General features: G+C 37.7%; 2 protein-coding genes across 2 annotated transcripts; both read right to left on the bottom strand.

The window, feature by feature from the left end:
• Positions 1 to 18,176: 18,176 nt before the first annotated feature.
• On the bottom strand, positions 18,177 to 21,748 carry rdh14a (retinol dehydrogenase 14a). Its single transcript, XM_065296492.1, has 2 exons — positions 21,365 to 21,748; positions 18,177 to 20,246 (listed from the first exon to the last, which is right to left on the bottom strand). Exons 1-2 carry the CDS (start codon positions 21,605 to 21,607, stop codon positions 19,629 to 19,631), a joined length of 861 nt encoding a protein of 286 aa, XP_065152564.1. The 5' UTR covers positions 21,608 to 21,748; the 3' UTR covers positions 18,177 to 19,628.
• A 117-nt stretch (positions 21,749 to 21,865) lies between these two features.
• On the bottom strand, positions 21,866 to 25,285 carry nt5c1ba (5'-nucleotidase, cytosolic IB a). Its single transcript, XM_065296491.2, has 6 exons — positions 24,865 to 25,285; positions 24,579 to 24,746; positions 24,034 to 24,163; positions 23,675 to 23,797; positions 23,370 to 23,554; positions 21,866 to 23,263 (listed from the first exon to the last, which is right to left on the bottom strand). Exons 1-6 carry the CDS (start codon positions 25,054 to 25,056, stop codon positions 22,886 to 22,888), a joined length of 1,176 nt encoding a protein of 391 aa, XP_065152563.1. The 5' UTR covers positions 25,057 to 25,285; the 3' UTR covers positions 21,866 to 22,885.
• Positions 25,286 to 25,413: the final 128 nt, after the last annotated feature.

Here is a 25,413-nt window from a genome sequence, read left to right on the forward strand (position 1 = left end):
TTACATGGAAAAAATGAGGTGTTTCTTTCCATCTGCACGATCTGATTTTCATTCCTCAGGCAGAACGGAGGTTTTTCCCTATAATCCCTCGGGCTTTACTTAAGAGGTGTTCTCTGTTTTCACAGTCAGCTGTGTGTGCATGAGCAATGTTATAAGCAGTCCCAGACATTATTTTGAAGATTTTTATGTAGCATCTTTTGTACTGGATATGCTTTTTGATGCATAGTAAAATTTGTTAATTGTATCTGAGAGTACTTATCTTTTATTAGTACCTAAAAGCATTTTTTTATTATTTAATAATGAACACACAGGCGGTAAATCATCTCTTGGGCCAAAAAGGGTCGAGCCCAGCTGTTGGGTTAAACTAAAAAGATAGTTCACCCAAAAATGAAAATTCTGTCATCATTTACTCATCCTCACGTTGTTCTAAACCTGTATGAATTCATTTTTTCTGATGAACACAAAAGAAGATATTTTGATAAATGATGGCTGTCACACATTATGCTAAAATGCTTTGTATTATGCTCTTTAAGTATGGCATATTGACAGAGGAATTTTACTTTCTACATAAAAGTAAATTTTCAAGTATCTGTATTTTATCAGTGTTTTTGTTTGGAAAACTTATATTCCAAAGCATATTATCATAATTTTTACTCCACTACATTTCATAATTTCAAGTTTTTGGTTTATATTTAAGTACATTAAACGTCTACTTTTTTTTACTTTTACTTAAAAAGTACTTTAGTACACAATTTTTATGTAATTTTTACGTAATTAGGTATTTTATGTAATTCGGTATTAAATTAATTTTAATATGAACGAATTGAGAATGAATTGGCTGTGAGAATTTTCATTCCAAATAGCGGCCGCGCTTCTGAAGCGCCATCTAGTGGCTGTTGCTAAAAACGAATCAGAGTTCCCCTATTGTTCTTCTCTACTCTTTGCTACAGAGCTTTGACGACTGTCACAACAAAACCCTCCCGTTTTATTGCAACTTCCCATTGCCTCCTCATGCCTGAATCACTGGGAAACCTTCAAATGTGAAGAAAAAACTGCGAGAGATCATGAGAGAGAGTACCAGTTCCTGCTGAACATTGACATAATATTATAAAAAATACCGTAAAATAACCAAAATGATTGTTCAATCTTACTTGTGAAATGTAATCTCATGTGATCTGGAATCAATACTGCGCCGGTTATTGCAACCGTAAGCTGCACAAAATACGGCCATAGTATGGCTTTCTTTCCGTTAACTCCCATTGACTCTGGTGCTAGCGTACAGTGAGGAGACCCATCCAATATGGCGCCGATGCTTGATGCGTTTCAGCACGTCATGAGGTGTCTACGTATATAATGTCTATGGCTGCTACAAGCACACTCTGAAAGTGGCGGTGGAGGGTAGAGCACACCCCCGCCCCTCCCCCTGCCTGCAGAAGAGTGTCTAATACCAGGCACGGCTGCGCTTTTCAACCACATGGGGGAGCTGTAAGTCATTTTTACATGGAAACTACATAGTGTTACTTTAAAATCCTAAATCGCCTTACCAATGTCCTCCCAATAGTTTGCCTTAATTCTCTCATTGTGGATTCACTATTTTGCTGTTCATTTTTCTAACCTGCAGAGGCCGCCTCTTGCTTAGATCTAAATATAGAGGCATGTATATGCAATACATTTGTTCTTCAGAGATCAAATAGACCTTAGCTGCTCCCTTTAGCTTCTACCGTAATCACGACGCCGCAGCCTGTCACGCTGCTCACACAGAGGTCAGGTCATCAGGTGTCCCGGCTCTCTTAGAGAGCTGCGAAGAGCAAAGGTCAGAGTCGCAGGTGGGAGGTCAGCCTGCTGCCTGACACTGTGCCCACCCTCAGCTCTGTAAACTGGAAACATCTGCAGGAGACAACAGAGGAGCGTTACAGGGAGACAGGGAAAAGAGCATGACATAAATCTTTAAAGATAAGCAAACGAGAGAAGAGGTACCTCTAGAGTCTCCACTCGTTTTTTAAGTGGTTAATGACCTCATTGATCCAGCGTGTTTTTAAAGGAAAGGTAGTTGAACTCCTTGAGCTTAGGTATCAGTGATTTAAGATACACAGTTGTCAATAAGAGTGATTTTGGGGATTAAACATGGTGATTGCGGGTGAAAAGAACTCGATTACTAGCTATGCATTCATTCAGACCATGACAGGAAAATATCAATAAATTAACCTTGGTCTGTTGTTTGAGCTCATGTTACTTCATAACTTATAGATATGTTTAAACTGTGTTATTTATATGTTTAGTGTGCTTTATTCCACCTTGGAATGGATAAATTGGACTAGATAGTGATGAAAAAGCTAATAAGTGCACAACGTTTAACTTTTTGAAGTATTATTGCAATGCAAGTTATTATTGCAATATGCACTTTTCTATTTTGATATATCTTGCAGGGTAGTAGTAAGTATGAATGTGTCCACACCTCTAACTGTTATATACCAAGTAACATAAAAATATAAAGAAATGGACAGACTTACTATTAAACATTTAAGGTGAACACCCCTCCCACCCTACACGTCTGGCTCCTGTGATGTATGGAGTCCTGGCTCCTCTGTGGAGTGTTCTGGGGACAGAGACACTAAGCAGGCTACTCTGGTTTAGAGAAGTCAAGCCCCCTGACAGACTCAGTCCAACTGTGAATAATAATAAATAGCGTTTCAATGATGCTCAGTGTGACAGAGAGGATGAAACTATTATTGATAAATAAGCAGCGAGTGCATCTCAGTTTGAAACAGCGAGACCTGTAGCTAACAGCTGCGTCCGGCTCCCTAAGAGACAGAACCTGTTTATCCTGTGGTTTCAGCGTATGCAGGAGATACAGACAGACAGTTTTCCAGAGCTCGTTGCTGCTGATGTCAGGGATCAAAGACTCCCTCGCCCCCCCTCCCCCCCAAACACGCACACACACATACATTCCCCATCCTGCTGAGTCCCATCATAAGTGACTCTGATGGCATCTGGTCTGTTGTTGTGTTCCCAGAGGGCCCTTCTGTGTTTTCTGCTTTCTGTTTGCTTCATTTGATTAATTCCAGTGATCAGTGAAGGAGACTTGGTCTCTCTTCTGAGCTCCTTTGGAACATTAGCCCTGAACATCACAACGGTGAGAGGACCTTACAGCGGGCAGACGAAGATTAATGCGTGTTGCTGTTTCTGGAGAATACAAAAGAGACAGCGTATGATATATGTGCATGTGTGTGTTTCAGAATGAAGGCATGCACATATATGTCATTTAAAAGAAAAAAATTAAGTAGCGTTGAATGAGGAGGAAAGAGTGATGATTAACAGAAAAATGAAGTGACTTTTAAAAAGAGTCCAGACTCAATGGATTTCCGTTTTAGAATGTTGCTAAGGCATTGACACAAAACTCTATTGTAGAGGTTTTCAAAGGGGTTCTTTTGTCAGCTGAACCTCCTTGACTAGATTGAAAAACTAAGATGGATTACAATTATGGATGAAACTACCATAATCGTCAAAAACCTCAATTACATCTGTCCATTTGATATAGCCGATGTGTCCTTTAGCAATTCATTTTTTTCTTTCTATCTTTCTTGTACTTATTGAAGAGTTTTTTTTTTATTTTCTTTCTTGTCTTAATAGAAGTATTGTGAGCAATTATTGTTGATTGTACAGTCACTGGAACAGGATAGCATAAACATGTGACGACTGTCTTATTGGTTAATAAATGTAATTGCGGCTTAATGGTATAAAAGGGGGTAGGTGTTAATAAGCTTAAGCTTCTACCTACCCCTTTTGAGCATCATTTCTATTTTTTCTTTATTTCTCTCTTTTTTTGTCTTTCTTTTTTTTTCTTTACTTGTATTGTAATGAAATTTGTTATTATGTTGATTTTATGTATTAGATGCTCAAATAAAACTAAATGATGATGATGATGATTTTGGATTTTTACTAGCAACTCTCATGGTTTTTATTTACATTATATTATTTAGTTTTGGATGATTAGAATTTACCAGGCAAGTTATAAAACATTTCAGAACGTCTATGTAAAATCTATTTATCAACATGAATAATCGCAATTACAATATCAAGGTAAATAATCGACAATGATGATTTTGGTCATAATTGTGCAGCCCTACCTAAATATTATTTACATGTATGCCCAAAGATTTTAAAAGAAAACACAATTTTTCAATATTTTACTATGTTCTTCAACTTAGACAAATTAATACATACTTATCTTTTTTCAATGCGTGTGCTAATGTTTGCACAGCGCGTCGTGAATGTGTTAGCATTTAGCCCAGCCCCATTCATTCCTTAGGATCCAAACATGGATGAATTTAGAAGCCACTAAACACTTCCATGTTTTCCCTATTTAAAGACATGAGAAGTTACACAAGTAAGTATGGTGGCACAAAACAAAACATAGTGATTTTTTAAGCACATAAAAAATTTGAACTATATTGTATGACAGAAGAGCACTTTGGAGCACTTCCACCTCGGCATGCAGTAACATCCAGGGTTTTCATCCTGGGGTTTTCGAAAATATACATACATAGATCCAGGTCATTGAAAGTGCTTGAATCTATGTTATGCAAGAAGTTTTCTGGAAAAAATCCATATTATTCCCTGTGTAGTGTAGGAGAATATCATAAAAATTCTAGACTTTTTAAGCACACATGCTAAACTGTTTGCTTTAAATGCTTCTATCTTCTGGATGCGAATGTTGATACCAAAATGCTTTTTGGCATAGTTGTGTTTGACACATGAAAACGTCTCGGGTTATGTATGTAACTGTTGTTCCCTTAGAAGGGAACGAAACGCTGCATCTCCCTTGCCATACTTCCTGCGTCCCTGTAACGCAGTTCTCACTTTTATCCGCTTAAAAATTTGCCATGTTTTATTTTGTGCCATCATACATCATACTCGTGTAACTACTCATGTAACAATTTTTAAATAGGGGAAACATGAAAATGTTTGGATCCTAAGGAATGAATGGGGCTAGGCTAAATGCTAACACATTCACGACGCGCTGTACAAAGATTAAGTGCATGAATTAAAAAAAGATAGGTATGTATTAATTTGTATAAGTTGAGGTAAGAACATAGTAAAATATTGAAAAATGGTGCAGTTTTCCTTTAAGTAAATATTTGAATAGTTTAATAGCACAACTGCATCTTTACCTTTGATCCATTTTAATGTTTTTATCATAGTATTTTAAATAGTTTTTGTTAATATTGCCTGCTGTTGGAGTTTTATCTGGTACTGGTACATAAAACGTATCTGTCAAAAATCAAAAATTATATATAATTATTATAATTACAAACAGATTAAAATATATCTTTATATTTAATTTTAAAACTATTTATTTATATTTTATTATTTAATTGTAATTAATTAATTAATTTATTGTTTTTCATCAAATCACAAACCACCTGCAATGCCCTCAAAACCACCAGGGGTTTGCGAAACCCCAAACCTGTTCTATTTAGCATACATTTGCAGAGCACCCATAGATGTCTTCACATCAGGAGCGTGCAAATGGTGTTATAACGTGATGCCTTAGCTCTGAAAGTGCTATAAAATCCCAACTTTTGCGGCAATTTCCATATACTAAAAATCAAGATCCTTTAACTGAAAAGTTTTTTGGGCAACCATAATGCTTCTTCTACGAAATTGCTGTGAAGAACTTTTTAAGCACCTTTATTTTTAAGAGTAATTTTTGTGTATGAAGCAATTGCCATTATCTCTATGCTTCTTTCTGCAGTACTTAGAGATCATTTTGTAAACAAGCATGTGTGTTTATAAGTAGATTTAAGGGAGGTAGCATGCGTTTGCTTATGTCTCCACGCTCCTCCGTAGGATGTGAAGATGATCTGAGTTTTAGCGCTCCTATCACTCAGGAAGGGGTCCACTTTAACCATCTCTGTTATTAATGGACACCCAACACTGTGCTGCAATAAGCACATGAGAAACAGCAGAGAGGGGTAATTTGTTGTGTACAAGGCCAAAGGTTGAGAAGTTCAGACGGGAGAATCTTCTGGGTGCTCCGGAGAGAAATGGTGGACGAGGGGAGGACAGGGGGCCAAACCAAACACGCTCGGCTGTGTCTCGCTCACTCTGCTCGTGGTGGATCTGGCATAAGGCCAGTATGCATTAAGTGTGATGATGACAGACAGAGATAAATAACCAGCACATTAATCATAAAGAGAAACAGAGAGAGGCCAAATGAGTTAGGAGAAAAAGAGTGGTAAAATAAGATGTAATTGAGATCATCATAACAATGAAGATCTGGTCCATCTTAAACAGCTATAAAAGAACCCCTGTTTACAAAAATACCCAACAGTTTTGTTCACAGTGCAACAGAAGGAATTTTAGGTAGCGCAGCGTTATTCAGCAAAGCACGAGCACGAGACCACCCACAGTTGTGCTAATGCTGTATTTGGGAGCGTTTCCTTAAACCTGCTACCAATTTTGCTCCTAATCTGCAGCTCTGACCACCTCTGGCTTTCTGATGGTGTAATTCGTGATTTCAGTGGAACGTGGATTCTGTCTGGCAGTATGCAGTGGCTCACAGTATGATAAGCTGCACGCATTGAGTTGCTTTTAGATATTGCTCCTTTTCAGAGATTTTGCGGTTTTCAGAGGAGACTCTTGGTCTATGAGTTTATTATTGAACAGTTATTTTGAGATGCTGAATTGCAATATTCCTAAAAGGTTCTTTGCCAGGCTATATGATTTCAAAAAGCACCTTTAACTTTCAATGATGTACAAAAGGCCCTTTGTTATCAAAAAAAGTTTTACAGACTATAAAAGGTAAAAAAGAAATGGTTCTTACAAGAACGTTTGACTAAGAGGTTCTTTAGAGAACCAAAAATGAAGCATTTTTAGTACTTTCATTTTTAAGAGCGTAGTGGGAAATCCTGGCTACTACATCAATACCCAATGCTGGGTACACACAAAAAGATAATCGGGCTGATTTTGGGCCGATTTCCCCCCTTCTGACAAGCCCAGCTACACTCTAAAAAAAGAAGCACCTGTGAAGCACCTGTGTAGAACCACATAGTGCCATGTAGAACCATATTTGGTGCTATAGTGGTGCTATGGCCCCCATATGGTTCTACACAGGTGCTTCACCGGTGCTATATGGCACTAAAAACGGTTCTTCTATGATTAGGAGCAAAGAACCACTTTTGGTGCTATAAAGCACCGTTTGTTTTTAGAGTGTATGTCCCGATTATCTTGATGGTTCTACAGATTATCTTATCAGATTTTCCCTTGGTGTGAGGTGTGTTAAGAGTGTCCGAACCTGATCGGAAGAACTTCGGAGCCACCCCGATTGCGAATCGTAAATATTAAACATAATAATTTTAATATTTAATATTTTACGTTCAGAAATTGTTTAATATTTATGATCAGAAATCCTGATGTGTGTGGGGATCCCTTACGAAAAAGAAGTATACTTCAAGTTCATTATATTAAGTATACTTAAGTAATGTTGGAGTATAGTTTTAAGTATACTTTATGTAGTAAGTGTACTAACATTTATGTTCTAGTAGTAAACTTGTAAGTGTACTGCTTGAATACCGCTTGGGACTAAATTGGCCCACTTTTAGTATATAAAAGTATACTTCTAAGTGTACTATAAGTGTAAGAGTAGTCAACTTTAAATGTACAACTAGTGCACAATTAGTTCTTCATTTGTACTGCAAGTGAACTCATGAGTATACTAGTAGTTTTCTAGACTTATACTTCAAGTGTACATGCAAATGTTCTGTTAGATTACTCTTAGTAAACTAGTAGGTTACTAATTTTGTGCTGCAGGTATACTTCCAAGTGTTTTTTTTATATACTTTTAGTTAACTAGTAGTTTAATAGTCATATACTGAAAGTGTACATGCAAGTGTTCTGTTAGTGTACTCTTAGTAAAATAGTAGGTTACTTATTGTGTGCTGCAGGTATACTTCCAAGTGTTTTTTTAATATACTTTTAGTTAACTAGTAGTTTACTAGTCATATACTGAAAGTGTACATGCAAGTGTTCTGTTAGTGTACTCTTAGTAAACTAGTAGGTTACTTATTGTATACTGCTTGTGTAACAAAGCACTTTGACACTGAGGATCCATCTGCAGGTTTTTATTAAACACACTCATATTCCAACAGGCAAGGTTAAACAACAGCAAACACAGCAATGTAGGGCAGGCAAATCTCGTAGTCATGAAACAGACAAAAGGGTCAGCAATGACAGCCAGTACAAATCAAGACTTTGCACTGACTGAATGTTTCCAGAGAGTTTATATAGGCTGTCCAATGTGTTTCAGGTGGCAGACCAATCAGTCCAGGCATGCGGGATTATGGGAAATGGAGTCCAGAACGAAAGTTAATATTCAGGGGGTTCAGCCATATATATAGATATATATACAACCTCAAATCAGAAACAGTTGGGACACTGTAGAAATTGTGAGTAAAACAGGAATGGAATAATTTACAAATCTCATAAACTTATATTTTATTCACAATAGAATATAAATAACATATCAAATGTTGAAAGTGAGACATTTTGAAATGTCATGCCAAATATTGGCTCAATTTGGATTTTATGAGAGCTACACATTCCCAAAAAGTTGGGACAGGTAGCAATAAGAGTATAAAAGTTAAATGTACATATAAGGAACAACTAAAGGACCAATTTGCAACTTAATTGGCAACATGATTAGGTATAAAAAGTGTAGCAGTGTCTCTCAGAAGTCAAGATGGGCAGAGATAGCCTATATTCTATTGTGAATAAAATATAAGTTTATGAGATTTGTAAATTATTCCATTCCTTTTTTACAATTTCTACAGTGTCCCACTCTAGTGTCCCATTATTTATATATATATATATATATATATATATATATATATATATATATATATATATATATATATATATATATATATATATATATATATATATAATTTTAGTATTTATTATTTTTTGTTTGATTAGCTCACTGATGATAGCATACGAAAGATTTAGCTTCAAATTGAAAGTACAATTAAAAGGTACAAGTAAAAAAATTAATACACATTGTATTGTACTTTAAGTGCAATATATTAATATTTATAGTATGATGTTAAGTTCACTTAAAGTAAAGTTGAGTAGTAAACTACTAGTTAACTAAAAGTATAGTAAAAGAAAACTTGCAAGTATACCTGCAGCACACAATTAGTAACTTACTAGTTTACTAAGAGTACACTAACAGAACACTTGCATGTATACTTTCAGTATGAGTACACTAGTTAACTAAAAGTATAGTAAAAGAATACTTGCAAGTATACCTGCAGCACAAAATTAATAACTTACTAGTTTACTAACACTAAAGATTCTCCATAAAGATAATATACATTTGTACACTACATATACTTTCAAAATTTACTTAAAATATACTGTTTCTAAAGGATGCTAAATAATGTATTTTATAAATAAGCTGTCAGTGCATTATTATAATGATAACTTTAACAGATAAAGTATACCTAAAATAAACTTTAAAATAAGTTCAAATTAGTATACTTTAAAAATTGCACAGAACTTTAACTCCAAGTATATTTTTTTAAAGTATACTTTTAGAAAATATACTAAATTATAATTATTTTGAAATATGTTAAAAGTTTAATTGTAAGCAAATATGTTGTAAGCATACTTTCAATATATTCAAAGATGGTACATTTCTTTCTAAGTATATTTGTAATGTACTATTGCAAAGTTAAATATACTTGAAATACAATAAAGTATATGTATTTTTCACCAGGGCTATTCATATGGCTTTTTGCAGCTTTCTTGATGTAGCTTTCGTTGTTGCATTTTTACTTTATACTTTTAAGTATATGTCAGTAAACAAGTATAGGCCAAATATACTTAGACATTTTGGTCAGTATAGGTCAAGCATACTTTAGTACAATTTAAGTATATTTCTAAGAAGTACCTAAAGTACATTTTAGAGAAGTACATAAAAAGTAAACTGAAAGTATACTTTCTTATTTTAAGTTTAAAAGAAGAATACTTATAGCACACTTCAATAAACTTCTTTTTCGTAAGGGGAACCCCAAGGACAAACTTGCACATGCTCTTGAGATTATCACGTGAAACGAAACCATATCCAATCAGAAAGTGAGATGGAAGCAGAAGATGAAGAGGGAAGATGGAAACATGCATGGCGCAGCACAAAGTAAAGTTGATGTGGACGGCAGAGATGGAGGATCAGCTTGTTGATTTGTTGACTTCACCCAAACCCTTTTCTTTTATCCCTGAATTTCCGTGAAAATCATTCCAAACTATCATTGAAATTTCTTCCTGCATATCATCCACCATGCTTATTATGAAGTCTCGCGAGATTTTGCGAGATTTCCTGTGTTCACAGTTGAAAATCTGTTTGTGTGTGGCGTGCGGTCTTTGACACATCATGGCACACCACACACTATAGGTGCAAAACGGTTAAATCTAGGATTTTTTTATCCTCATGTTTGTGGTCTATCACATTTTGAAAATCTTATACTGTAAGATGTAAAAATCTTTTGGTATATCCAGCATTACTTAACTGAATAAGAAATAAATGACTTCATGACCCATTTGCTTTTATGGGTTAGGTGCACTTTCACCACTGTACGGATGCATTTCAAAGTAAAATTAATTTTAATAAAGTTTCCATTAGAGGGAATCAACCTTTATGAATAAATAAATGTCAATGTTGGCCCAGTCTGCTTTCGCTGGTTATCAAAGGTGCTGGTCTAGCCTGAGGACTAGTTGAACAGTCTCTACTCTTTTTTCTCTTTAGAGTTTAAATATATGTCAAAATCTTCCTATTCCTGTGAAGGGCTCTCAGGATTTAGACATGCTTTCACTATAGTTGTGCTTTAAATCAGAATTCCATTAGGCAGGACTTGTCAGGCCTTGATCCCACAACAACTTCGCCCATGTCCACTTGGATTTTACAGTATGTGTTTCTGTTTTGTGTCCTTTTGTGAGACGATTTGCGCCGCCACACTTGGGATGAGTAGCGTTTGATTCAGCCAGACTAAATGCCTGCTTTAGCAGGTCATCTGCCACTTTGACCCAAAATGTCACAGTCACTCTGGCTGTCAGGCAGGAAAGTGTTGAGGTATGGGCCGCTTTTGTTACATAACCCCAAAGGGATGATGGGAGTGTGTTGTCAAATGTCAAACTGAAAATGGAAAGAACTGCAGGCCATTTATGTGTTGGAAAAATAGGTTATAATTGTGTTCAGAGTTGTGTCGCTGTCGGATTCATTTATCTACGAGGAAAAATATACGTCTTGTATTCAGGCTTGGATTAAGCTTTGGGTCTTTTTGATGTAGAGTAAAATAGCTACATACTGTATTGTGAAATATATATGAAATAATAAAAACAACCTTTTTAAGTAAAAAAAGTGCTGTGGAATAATTCACTTAAATAGGTGCTTCACAAATCCATAGAAGAAGCATTTTTGGCTGAATGGTTTCATAAAAAACTTAGATTTTTTATTTAAGTTGGTTCATGTCATGGTGGTCCCTATGGCCAGTCCATCTCTTCGGTTACCTGCACTATTATCTTGGTCATGCACTTGAACAAAACCACATACAGAACCGAGAACCCTAAATTCATTCTTTCAATCTCATGGTCTGCCTAAGCACTTCACAGACTGAGATTTAAAACTATAGCTGTGCTTGTGTTGGATGCTTTGTATGTTTTTGCTCTTAGACGAGCACTTGGACAAGAACCACCCCTGTATTTCTATCTGCAGCAATGTTTAGGATTTGTAAATCATGACAAAATGTTTCCCAAGAGTTCATATTAATGACTTAAGAGCACCTAACACAACGATATGTAGTATTTCCTGTAAAATGATGTTTTGATCTTCTACACATTTTCCTTACAAACATCTTTAGATTACATGTTTGCATCAATCACAGTCTGTTCATGCTTACCATACTGGATTTTAAGTATATCCAAGCTGTTTGGAACAAAAGAGAAGAGGTGTGGATGCTGAAAAGCATTTTCTTTATTAAATATATTAGATTTTATATTTTCTGCTGTTTTGACCTCATGACAATACTGATTCCTGTAACTCAGTGGAAGAGCATTGTGTTAGGAGTGCAAAAGGTTGTGGGTCCGATCGGAGGGAACATCCATAATGATAAAATTTTAATGCACTAAGTCTCTTTAGATAAAAGTGTCTGCCAAATGCATTGATGTACATGCATTCCTTTTTCTAGATACCTAATAGATTGAATTACACTGTCAAGAGGTAACTTCCACACTGTTTAAGACTTGGATGTGCATTAAATGGATATTTCAAATCTTCAGAGGGTTTAAAAATTAATGATATGAGGGTTAGAAAATGCTGATAGAATTTAATTTCTGCACTGTCAGAAAAAGTGGTCAAAAATGATCCCTAGCTATCACTGGGGTGGTACCCTTTTAAAAAGTACATCTTTGCACCTAAAAAGTTCATATTGGTACTGCAAAGGTACAAACTGGTACCATACCAGGTAAAAAATACCAAATGTATACTCATCTGTAAACCTAAATGTTACTATAAGGCCATTTTTAAGATACTGCCCCAGTGAAAGTGTGGGCGCACTATGCCTGCAACAAAAATGTAATTAATCTGTTTTTAGGGTGCAGGATACCTGTACACTAACCTAAAGGATTATTAGGAACACCTGTTCAATTTCTCATTAATGCAATGGTGTAATGGTGTGGGGGATGTTTTCTTGGCACACTTTAGGTCCCTTAGTGCCAATTGGGCATCATTTAAATGCCACGGCCTACCTGAGCATTGTTTCTGACCATGTCCATCCCTTTATGACCACCATGTACCCATCCTCTGATGGCTACTTCCAGCAGGATAATGCACCATGTCACAAAGCTTGAATAATTTCAAATTGGTTTCTTGAACATGACAATGAGTTCACTGTACTAAAAAGGCCCCCATAGTCACCAGATCTCAACCCAATAGAGCAGTGGTTCTTAACGTTATTCCTGGAGGCCCACTGCCCTGCACATTTTGTATGTCTCTTTTGTCTGACAGACTCAGTTCAGTTCATTGAGATCTCTTCTAATGAGCTGATGATTTGATTCAGGTGTGTTAAATAAGGGAGACATACAAAATGTGCAGGGCAGTGGGCCTCCAGGAATAACGTTAAGAACCACTGCAATAGAGCATCTTTGGGATGTGGTGGAACGGAGCTTTGTGCCCTGGATGTGCATCCCACAAATCTCCATCAACTGCAAGATGCTATTCTATCAATATGGGCCAACATTTCTAAAGAATGCTAAGAGCACCTTGTTGAATCAATGCCACGTAGAATTAAAGGTGACATAGACTGATTGAACGGGGTATTTATCCTTGTTCTGTGATGTGACGTTTAGACAAAAATGTTTTTGTTTGGGTCTGTAATGCCTTAGAAGCTTCCTAAAAACCTCTCTCAGATAGCTCTATTAGGGTGGGGGATTTTAAACAAGTGGTTTTGCACCTATTTGGCTCCCCCTACTGGCTTAACTTGCAATCTCATTACTGATTGGCTGACTTTGCTGCCACTCAAAAAACGTAGCCAATTATTTTAAAGTGGAGGGGCAGTTAGATGCCTGTGATGTCATAAGCATCAGTTTGTCAGATTGGGCTGTTTTCTGGCTGACATTTCTAAAAGAGGAATTTCTATGAGACTGAGATGTTAGCACTTTTTGTATGTTTGTGAATGCGGGTAGACTACCATTATTCAACAAAGACAAGGTAAAAATGGTTTTTCATTCTCTGTCCCCTTTAAGGCAGTTTTGAAGGCGAAAGGGGGTCAAACCCAGTATTAGTATGGTGTTCCTAATAATCCTTTAGGTGAGTGTATTAACTTTGCATTCAAGAAAACACATAATTATTTATAGCTTCTGATTTTTAACATGACCTGTTAGAATAACAAATCTGCATCTGATGACATCCCAATACATCAGCAAGATAAAGCCAAACAGATTACCTTATTCAGGAGCTGCTTTTAAAACAATGTTGTTGAATTTCAGCTGCCCCCCATGGGAGCGTTTAACCCAAGTTGTTCTTATGTCAAGAAACTCTTGGATTTACCGGTCTGGTCAGTACGTAGATAAATACACACTCTGTTCGCAGGAAAATGTCCAAAATGGGCTGCTAGTACAATCTGCAATTTGTCTACGAAACTCTTAAATTTGGCAACGTTCATTTCCATACTTCAGTAAATCTACACATTTCCCATGAAGGGATTTACACCTCAAGAATCATTTCCATGTGTGAATGTGATGGTATAGCGTTGAAAAATGGCGAAATGTTTTCCTTATCTTTCGACAGACCAAAATGTTTCTCCAAACCCAAAAAATCTTTTTTTTTGTTTTGAAGAGTGTGTCAAAACACAGAGCTCCACCTTAGGGGAAAGACTTCACCATACCTCTGTATACACAGAACCCACGGCCAGGTCACTGCTCCAGAAGAGCAAGCAATCCATCAAATTACCTGCTAAAATAAAGAATAATAAATAGATTGAAAGATGTTTTTGTTCATTGCTCGCTTAGCTTCTGTGCCAGCAGATCTGTATTTGTTCTCCTGAAGTGTTTTCGCTCAGGTTTTAAAACTTCTTGTTAGGGTACTCTAAAGAGAGCGTTTCAGGCTGGGCTGAAAATACAAAGGTTGCTGGTCTGTCTAGTAGTTTTTCTAGAACAATGGTTTTCAAACTGGGATCTGGGGTTTACCACCCATTTCTTAGTACACTCTGGGTTACCCAGCGCTGGGTCAAAAAATGACAAACCCAATCCGTTGAGCTGTAATTTAACCTATGGGTTGTTTAAACCCAAAGTGTTGGGCTGTTTTAACCTATTTTTGGGTTTAGCCCTTTTTGACACAACTCTGGGTAAAAAAATAATCAGCATTTTTTTTAGAGTGTAGATACATTCCAAAATTGTTAATAATTCTAAGATCATGTTGCAATAAAACACATTTTCTCAAGGTCATTTCAGCTACTGAGCAAAGGTTGGTCCACACCGGGGGGCAACCTTCCGATCTCTCTGATGAAGCCAATACAGAAATGATTTAAATTGTAATTCATCGACCGGCCGCTAGAGGCTGGCTCCAAAAGGGAGTCAATTCCTATAGACCCCAATGTTAAAATGCTCATCTGAAGCGCAGAAAAAAAAATATTTACAGCCTGGTCCAACAATTGTTTTTGGTCTGTATAGCTAGTTTTGCCCTTCATGACAACTGTGAGGGGGTGAATTTTTTTTAACTCATTGAAATTATATTACTAATTTAAATTATATTAATTTAAACACAGTTTTTAGAGTGTAAAATCAAGCTAGGCGGGCGTGGTTTCAGCAACTAGCCACCTCAGCTTCACCCACGTCCCAGCTCTTTACCTATTTTCAGATATCCGCGAGTGATGCACGGTGACACGTGGCCAAGATGGCGACGGCAGGCATCGCCTACTATTGGCCTCAAAAACCATAGATATATACACTAGATGTCTCCTCGGGGTTTTAAGCATGCGTCAAAACCGCCGCCATCTTGGAACAGGGGTCTTGTCATAAGAAGTAGCTTGGTAAAGCTGCTATCTCCACCTGTACTTCGAATTCATGGACAATACCGGACTTTTGTGCTGCGTATGTTAGGGCTACTCGCACTATGCATTATAGTTTGAAAGTAGATTTTCAAAATATCAAAACTTTAATTTTTTATGGACTCAATCTTAAATACATGTCTGACTGTTGGAACGAACGAAAAGAAAACCTAAAAAATAGCATTCATGACGATTTATGGTGATTTTATTAATGACGCTGATGCAGGGCTCCCATGTTTCAAGATGGCGGCTCTATTTGATGCATTCGTTCCAAACTGCCGTAGCCAAGGCGACATCTAGTGTACATATCTATGCTCAAAAACGATCTTCAGAAACCTATGGGTGACGTCACGGACACTACGCCAATCTTTTTTTTTAAAGTCTATGGGCCTCACGCGACACTTTATAAAGCAACCTGATCTCACAAATTTCCGTGGCATAGTCACAGAATTTTTTGCTTATTTTTTCGTGGCATTCTCACGGATCTCCGCATATTTCCGTGGCCATGCGACGGACTTTCTTTTCCGTGGCATTCTCACGGATTGGTTACTCAACTGTTTTGTCCTTTTTTTTTTACTATTGTCGCATCGGTTTAGGGTTAGATTTACATAAAATCTAACCCAACGCCAGGCGACAATTGATTAAAGTTTAGAAAACATAAAAGAATACATCAGAAAAAAAAGTATAAACCAATACTTAAAGTGACATACTAACGCAAACACCAAATCTAACCCTAAACCGAAGTGACAATGGTTTGAAAATAGGAAAAGGCAGTTGAGTAACCAATCCGTGAGAATGCCACGGAAAAGAAAGTCCATGGCAGGGCCACGGAAATATGCGGAGATCCGTGAGAATGCCACGGAAAAATAAGCAAAAAATTCTGTGACTATCCCACGGAACTTTGTGAGATCATGTTGCAATAAAGCCCCTCCCCCAGTGAATCATCATCTCGTCTTTATCGATTGATAATTGGTTCTTTTTACTGGAAGGTGGGATTTTTCATCGCCAAAGCAGCCATATTGAGAGTGGCATTGTCCCCTATTCATAGTAACAGGAATGCTCAATCTTGTTATAGCCTTTTCAATGTCTTTGGTATACTATAAATAAAATGTTAAATGTTTTAGCAATGACTGGTTCACTTCAACAAATACACACATTTGAAAGCTAGCCTTTTATATTTAAATAGTTGGAAAACATTTCCCTCCCCTCCAAAAAACATGTTTTAACAGAGTTGAACCCACAGAACCAATGACACCTAACAACTGTTGAAATTAGTTTTTTGTTAGCAGTTGTCAGGGACAGTGGGACTTAACCTCTACGCTGTAAGTTGATCTGTTTGTTGAACCTCTTGTATGACATGGTCATTAAATATACATGTACTGTTCATATCAGATTTAGATGCGTTGTCAATAGCGAATTGCTATATCAACAGGTGGGAACTGGACAAATCAACAGCCGCAGGAGTTTTCAAATAGGACTTTAGAGCTCTTGGTTACTTCATCATGCTCAGAATCAATCAAGTTAAACTTAAGGCTGGAAACTCTTTTTACTATGAAAAAAATAACATGCATTCATATCTCTCCTCCATCCCCCATCACAGAAAACAAACACGAAGGATAATAAACGAGAAGGGAGTTCTGTGTTTGATTTGGATGAGGTGCCTAGCAAAATCGGTGGGAAACGATGCTTTCGGCAGGTCTGCACCCAGAGCAAAGCCACACAACAGGGGAAATGCTTTACACAATGCCAAACCACTAGATAAGATACAAGGGCTTTATTACGAATACCGAAAATCTACACGCCTCGTCTCTGTGAGGTAGAAAAAACAGTCAGATGATTGTAATCAAAGCATCAGTCCGTTTGGCAGCTTGGCATTCTGTCGCTGATGTGGCACCGTTTCTAAACGCGTCATTAAAGCCATTAACTTTCGTAATTTCCCCAATTTTCTTTATTTCAAATACAAACAGTCTCCAGCTTCTTTGGCCAAGTGCTCCGAGACCTCCTGTTTCATAGGGAGCTATCAGATGAATGCTGGGATTTCTTAGGGGCTTTTTGGCTGATCGGAACATTCTCTAAATGATCCCGAAAAAGCCCTAATGGCAAACACAGGTGGGAAAAGCATTAGGAACCCATCAAGACGGCTACCATTCTAACAGAGACAGCTAACGAGAAGAGAAAACATTCAAGGGAATCATGATGAAGAGTGAGAGAGACACAGTGTACAGGAGTGTGTACTTTCTTTGTCTACGTGAAGGCAAGCAGTTGAATTGTACTGTAACAACTCCTAGAACGGTTAATTAGACGGTAAGTGAACTCTGAAAGCGGAGCGGGTTATTGCTCTAATTCCAAAATTGTTCTGCTAATGAGCCCCGCAGTAACTATTTTTCAATTATATAACCCTGCCTGAGCTGTAGTTAAAACCTGAACTATGTATTTATTAGGCCAAGAAGGCTCCTAAATGCATTTCCTTTTGCAAAGAAAAACAAACAAATCTAAAGGTAGAGAGTAGATTACCATGACTGGAAGAATTAACAGAGTTTAACAGGAAGACAGATAGACCTGGCGAAAAATACACAAACATTTAAGTTTTTCATTCGTTTTAATCGTTATATGCAAGATAAACTGTGTAAATTGTGCACAGATCAACAAGAAAATTAGGCCTGATGTTTTGTGTATACTAAATTGAGTTCCTACCCAACAACAAAAAAGCACAAAACAACTTTTGTTCTTTCACAGTGCATACAGTATAGTGTACAAAATTTAAACACTTTTACTGATTGGTCCTTTCACTGCTTATTAAAAGAATTGCTAATTAAATTTTATTTTAAATATTATTATTCAAAGTATATAATTATGGAAAACAGCCCCCTCTTGTGGATGTTAAATACATTTTGCTTGTGTCTAATGGCCAGTTCTCCCCACAATACTTACTTGATGGTAAATACTGTATATGTGTGCTTTTTATTTTCAATTAAGCAGTTTTAAGCCAATTATTAACATTGTGAGTAAATCCTAAGTCTTTAGGTTGGAAAGCAATGTGCACTGTCTACTGCTTAAAGGAACACGCCCACATTTTGGGAATTTAGCTTATTCACCGTATCCCCCAGAGTTAGATAAGTCCATACATACCTTTCTCATCTCTGTGCGTGCAGTAACTCTGCTTGACGCAGCCACCGTTAGCTTAGCTTAGCACAGAGACTGGAAGTGAATGGCTCCAGCTAGCAAACTGCTCCCAATAAGTGACAAAATACAACGAACATTTTCCTATATATGTGTTTTTGTATAGTCACAACGTGTACAAATAACAAGGTCATATGAGACACAGCCATCTTTTATACAGTGATTTGCTTGCAGCACCCGAGAAGTGCCCTGGTGATGAGCAGAGAGTTTGGTCAGAGTTGTGCAAATCACTCCGCCAATGTAGCAGTGCTTCGCCTTCTGAGAACATAGTTCCAAGTATGTATATAAAAGATGGCGTGTCATATGACTTTGTTATTCGTACACGGTGTGACTAAACAAATCACAACATATAAGTAGGAAAATGTTTGCGTTATTTTGTCACTTATGGGAGTAGTATGCTAGCTGGAGCCATTCACTTCCAGTCTTTGTGCTAAGCTATGCTAGCAGGGGCTGCGTCAGACAGAGTTACTGCATGCACTTATCTAACTCTAGGGGATACGGTGTATAAGCTTAATACCCAAAATGTGGGCGTATTCCTTTAAAGGGATTGTTTAGCCAAAAATGAAAATAAGGTAATTATTTACTTACTACCCTCGAGTTGTTCCAAACCTGTATACATTTCTTTGTTCAGGTGAACACAAAGGAAGATAAATGTAAACAAGCCCGACCATCATTTCCATTGTAGGGAAAATAGAAGTCAAAACTATTTGGTTACACAAACATTGCTCAAAAATATCTTCCTTTGTGTTCAGCGGAACAAAGACATGTATACAGGTCTGGAACAACTCGAGGGTAAGTAAATCTTGACCTAATTTTCATTTTTGGCTAAACTATCTCTTAAAATTCTTTCTTTTAGGTTGTCATGCCCACCAACACTTCACTAATATCCCACAGTCTTTTGGCCACCTCCTCATCGGTGGCCTTATCCAACAGCTGCTCCTCCTGGCAGTTAGCAAAGCACTTCCCTTGAACACCTTCCACATCTGGTGAGCAGGCCAGATAGATAGAAGTCTGTGCTCCCTCCTCAGGGGACTTGAAGAAAGCCCAAGAAGCCAGATTAAATAGAGGCTTCACCAGCATGGGGATGTAGACATGTCTTCCCAGGTTAGTCCTCACGATCCCTGGGGTGAGCGCGTTTACAGTCACTCCCGTCTCTTCTAGTTTGTGGGAGAGCTCCAGCGTGAAGAGGAGATTAGCTAGCTTGCTCCGCGAATAGGCGAAAGCTTTATCGTAGCTCTTCTCGCTGTTCAGGTCATCAAAGTTAATTTCACCATACTTGTAGAGCTTGGAGGACACCACTATGATGCGGCTTGGGGCGGAGCGTTTGAGGAGGTCCAGCAGGAGGTTAGTCAGCAAAAAGTGGCCCAGATGATTGACACCAAACTGCATCTCAAATCCATCTTCTGTTTGGGTGTAAGGACACTGGTAGATGCCGGCATTGTTGATCAGGACATCAATCTTTGGCTCTTCCTGTTGAAAAATAAAAACAGAATTGGCAAATTGTAAAGATACAGAACTACACTTGGCTTGAGTGACTACAGGCAAACTACAGTGTATGATTTTATTTTAATATTCATAATATGCATAAAAAATTTAAAGCTGAAAGTGAATAAAAACATACATTGACTATAATTTTATCAGCTATTATTATTTTGATTATCTATTGTTTTTGTTTAAAAAATGTTTAATACAAAAGGCATCAGCTTTCCAAAGTTATGAAATTATTTTTTGCCTACTACTGGAATGAGAAAATGATGGCCAAAGAATCTCTAATCTTTTTTAACATTCGTTGATGTGTAAACGTCAGACATGGTTTATAATCAAAAGAAGTTAAACTAACTTGGTTAAGTAGTAGTGAGTGATTTTAGGCCCTGTATAGCCTACTACAGTATTCTGTAATACCCTAACAGCCCATATTTATCCATGCTGCTAATAATAGCAACTTCTGACTATTTTGAAGTGAAAGTGGCATAATTGCTAGCGTATGGAACTACTAACCCTACTTGAAATGTGAATGCAATGCATTTAACTCATCCAGTGAGTAGTTAATACACCCACACACCCGGAGCATTGGACAGCTTTCCCTTCAGTGCCAAGGAAGGGAGCAATGGGGGAACGGTGCCTTGCTCAAGGGCACGTGAGTCGCTTCCTGCTAGTGTATTGACATTTTGTGCTACCCTCGCGCTGACGTACTTGAGGTTGGGGTTAAGGATTGGTTTGGAAAATCAAGCCTGTGACCTTTGGGAATTGGGTTAAAAATCCGACTCTCTTACAGAAAATAATGATAATGGTGGCAAAAATATGGTATTCAACCTCCTGATATGATTATTTGAAAATCAACCACATTTTATTCACGAAAACAATGATATGGGCTGGAATTTTTTTCTTTGTATTGCAGGCCAGTCATCCTTTCTCTCGCCCTGCACCTGTCACGTGTATTTTATAAACTTCTAAAGCGCGCCAGTCAGCGCGTGCATTAATATTGCAGCGAGATGCTTTCTCACACCGCATGTTTGGCCTATAAATATATTTCTTTATCCCCATATCTGAGAGGATAAATCTGACACTGGAAGGATGCAGCACAATACCTTAAGTATTTCATCGCAAAAGCTACGGACAGATTTAAGCGATGCCAGGTCCAGGAGTTTGATCACGAGCTCCCCTTGGTCAGGTCCGGTCTCCTGCTGGATCTCCAGGGCAGCTTTCTCTGCCCGCTCTCGGTCTCTACACGCCATGATCACTCGGCCCTGACGCCGCAGAAGTTCCGCGGCCGTTGCTTTTCCAATGCCGCTGTTTGCCCCCGTCACGATAATTGTTTTGCCACGCAACATCTCGACAGGTTCTTTAAACGGCTTGTAAGGAAAAATGCTTCACTGCCGATCTTTCTGGGTCCATCGACAACGCGTTCAATAACAGGTTTGTAGTTGTAAACATTCAGTCATGTGGGAAGTAACCAGAACGTTATTGAACTACATTACCCATAAGCGCATTGCGGCAAGTAATACACATGCGCACTGGGCAATGTAGTAAAAGTACACAATGCACCAAACATTGTCACTATGTCAAAAAACAGTTTATTCTCAAAGGTAATAAATCCAGTGTTTATAGCATGACATTTGTGTGGACAAAACTAATTTTAATATACTGAAAAATGTATTGCACCTTAAGAGAAAAACAAAGAGGTTTTAACATTTGTAAAAATACATTCTATGTGGTTTCCTATTGTAGCATTTATATAGGCAGGGTATAGCTCATTATTGCGGATAATAAGTCTGGAACTCTTATTGGTTACAAAATACAGCAGTAAACAAGCTACAGTGCGAACAAAAAAGGTGCACTAAACAGCAAAATCTCACACTATAAATAAAACAAAACACGTAATGTTTTTGTGCGTATTCCCTGAGATCATAAATATAATGAAATAGATATTAAACAGCAAACTTTGATTAACATGTTAAAAAGCCGTATTGGCAGTCTACTGAAAGTTGCGTTTAGTTCATAAAAGCTGTGTGTTTATGTTGTTGCTGAAACCGTCTATAAGTACTGTACATAATAATGCTGGGTAACCCAATTATGTAAATAAAAGAAAAAGTAAGGAAACTTTATATTAAACATTTATCAACACACACCCAACTTAAGTAAACATGCATCTGTAAGATTCAAGGTTTAAAACACACCTAAAAGGGACCAAAATAAATAAATATATACTTGCAGGGTATTCCATGCACTTGCTTCACTTGAGCTCCAGACCCAGTTTGTTATTAATAGAAGTAAACATTTATAGTAGAGGTATTTTAAAGATGAGATATGACACTGACATACTGTAGGGGCGGTTTCCCGGACAGGGATTAGACTAGTCCTACACTAAAATAAATGTAAGAGGTGAAAACAACTTGCACTGACATATCTTAAAATACATCAGTGCCCTTTGCTTTGCCTCGAAACGCATTCCAGAAATGTTTTTAGTAAGGCATATTTGTTAAAACTAGTTACATTTCCTAATTAAACTAAGGCCTAGTTCTGGTTTAAGCTAATTGTTGTCCAGGAAACCACCCCTAGATGTTTACGTATGTAAAGAGATTAGATATGGAATTTGCTTTTGATAATCATCAATTTTTTTCCTTATTTTCTGCATTGCTTGTGTCTATGCGTTGCCCTTTATGGTACTTTTGTCCAATCCCATAAGGCACATGGGCGGCGATAGTCCCCAGCTCCTGGGCTCCCTCAATATGAAACATCTGATCATCAAAGAAGATGTGAGGCCTGATCTTTAGTAGGAGAGGTCCCTTAGGAGCCCCAGCCAGAAAGAGGGCCTCATCTATCTCCAACCCCCAGCTCCGCAGGGTCTTCAGGACACGGGCTCCAGCACTGGCAGCGCTTCGAGCTGTGACCAGGTAAGTGCGGATTGGGCAGTTAATGCGTTGGTTTTTCGCATAAAATTTGCGCTGGAGTTTACCCAGTGCCTCCAGGAAGCATTTCAGGGGACCCTATGGGACAGGGATGCAAAAACAATGTAGATTAAAAATCAATCAGATCATTTCATATCCTGTACTCTGCATCATTAGTGAACGTTAGTATCTGTTTTTTTTTTACCTGGGCAAGAGGCTTGTTCTCAAACTCTTTTTCGTGCATAAAAAAGGTGTCCAACCCATGTTCCTTTACGATAATTTCTGATTCGTCGGAAAACAGAACAGCATCTCCGTCAAAGGCTACGCGTAACTGCGTGTCACTGAGCTGATTCTCATTGTCACATGCAAACATCGTAGCAGCTGCTATTCCTGTGAAAATTGTAATTTAAAGAGAATTTATCTTCACATTGCTTAAAATTTAAAGATTGTTTTCTTAAAAAAAAAAAAAAAAAAAAAACTGTGGCAAAAATGCAAGCAAGTGTTAAGTACCTTCTTCGATAGCTTCTTGCACCTTCTTGGAATCTTTAGATAGGTAGAGGTTGGTCATGTAGGCCTTTAGGTAACCAATCGGACTTTCCCCACCCGTCATGCAAAACCTCTCAATAGTTAGATCTGCAGATAGATAATTTAAATCATTATTGTTTATATAATATGCCGATGTGTAATAAATATGTCATAATTAAAAAATGGACAAACATAATGGAGATGTGTTGGAGATGAAACCTCATCATCATTATTAAAGACTATTGTGTGCTTTAGTTTAATCATAGTTTTTAGGGATTTCTAGTATAGCTCTGCTGAGTCTCTGTTACAGAATTCCATTATGTATGTATGTGCTTTTCCAATACCATAGTAATTGATGCTGTTGATGAGGCGAACTCCGACCTGGGCATGGTTATTAGTCATCAGCACAATATCAAACAGTTCCTCACTGTCTGGGTACAGTTCCCGCAAGCGGGCATTTACATTCATCAGTGCCTGTTAATAAAAAACAAATGTAACTCCCTTATAGACAATAAATTATAATGGTCTGTGTTTGAGTCCTGCCCTACAATGGAATGTCATAATAAGGAGGAGTTCATGTACAAAGTCCATCTATGAACACTGGGGGCACACATTGGTTTCCCGGCATATTATACAGATTTTCCATTTAATCATCCTGGTAATGTATTTATATGTTGCAAAGTAATACTTGAAACCATCTTAAGTCACCTTCATCTCGTGCATATTTGAGTATTTGTGGCAGTGATTGCCAACAGTGTGTAGTGTATAGTTACTGAATGGCATCAGGTTACAGACAGGAGGTTGTGGTGGAGGTTAGAGGGTTATAGTTAGGCAAGTTAAAAAAAATCAGCTGAATGAAGGCTGAAAATATAAACGCAAAATGTGTTACCTTGACAAAGGGGAATGCGACCCCTGGGATAAAAGGCTGGTCCTCGAGCTCCAGCTGATAGGTAACATACCTCTCCAGCCCCTCCTCTTCAAACACCTTCCTTTCCTTCCCCATGTTAAACAGAGTACGCGACGACACCGCGATCGTTACAGCGTTGCTTGGTTTGGGCTGTTTATCAAAAGGCAAATGTTTAGCAGGGTAAATAACCTGATCCGCGTTGTTATTTACGGGGGGCACAGTGTCATGCGCATACGGGCAGCGTACAGTAAACACATATTTCGCTTACCGGACGGGGCTTCCTGGTTGCTTTCCCATCGTCATATAAATCCTTGACAGCTACCCTGTTGTTTTCATCGCTGGTGTTAGAGTTTGGCTGTCCTCCTTTCGGACCGCGTTCATGTTCGCTCATATTGGTATTGTGGTGAATGTCTAAATGAGTGCACTTGCCTCCTCCGCCAGATCGGCTGTTCCTCAGCATCAACACGACACAGTGACGTCATCGTCTCCGTGCAAGAGTTTCATATGGATTCCCATCGCATACTCCTGTTGGTCAAATTTGCTTCTCTGAGTCGAAAGCAAAATACATTATAAGATAAGATCGTTATTTCTTAAGAACCTGATTTCTGTTCCATCTGCGATTTCTTTTTGGAATAATTTATTTGTTAACCTTAATTGGACAAAAGTCTGGTCTCTACAACAAAAAAAATTCTCACAAAAGAAATTTCCTTCACAGATTTGACCCTGTAAATAGGTTTATAAAATTGTTTAAAGCTGACATTGAGATTACATGCTATTTATGTTTGTGATGAAACTGTTTTACATTTATTTTGGTCAT

Source organism: Paramisgurnus dabryanus, chromosome 20 (genome assembly GCF_030506205.2).
Source record: "Paramisgurnus dabryanus chromosome 20, PD_genome_1.1, whole genome shotgun sequence".
In the NCBI taxonomy this organism is placed as follows: domain Eukaryota; kingdom Metazoa; phylum Chordata; class Actinopteri; order Cypriniformes; family Cobitidae; genus Paramisgurnus; species Paramisgurnus dabryanus.

Excerpts from the sequence above, each read along its gene's own strand:
- rdh14a (XM_065296492.1), bottom strand. The coding sequence starts at position 21,607 with ATGTTGCGTGGCAAAACAATTATCGTGACGGGGGCAAACAGCGGCATT. Across the intron at positions 20,247-21,364 it reads TTTGCGATGAAATACTTAAG|GAAGAGCCAAAGATTGATGT; the intron begins GTATTGTGCTGC and ends ATTTTTCAACAG.
- nt5c1ba (XM_065296491.2), bottom strand. The coding sequence starts at position 25,056 with ATGCTGAGGAACAGCCGATCTGGCGGAGGAGGCAAGTGCACTCATTTA. Across the intron at positions 24,747-24,864 it reads CAACCAGGAAGCCCCGTCCG|CCCAAACCAAGCAACGCTGT; the intron begins GTAAGCGAAATA and ends TTTGATAAACAG. Across the intron at positions 23,555-23,674 it reads GCAAGAAGCTATCGAAGAAG|GAATAGCAGCTGCTACGATG; the intron begins GTACTTAACACT and ends CAATTTTCACAG.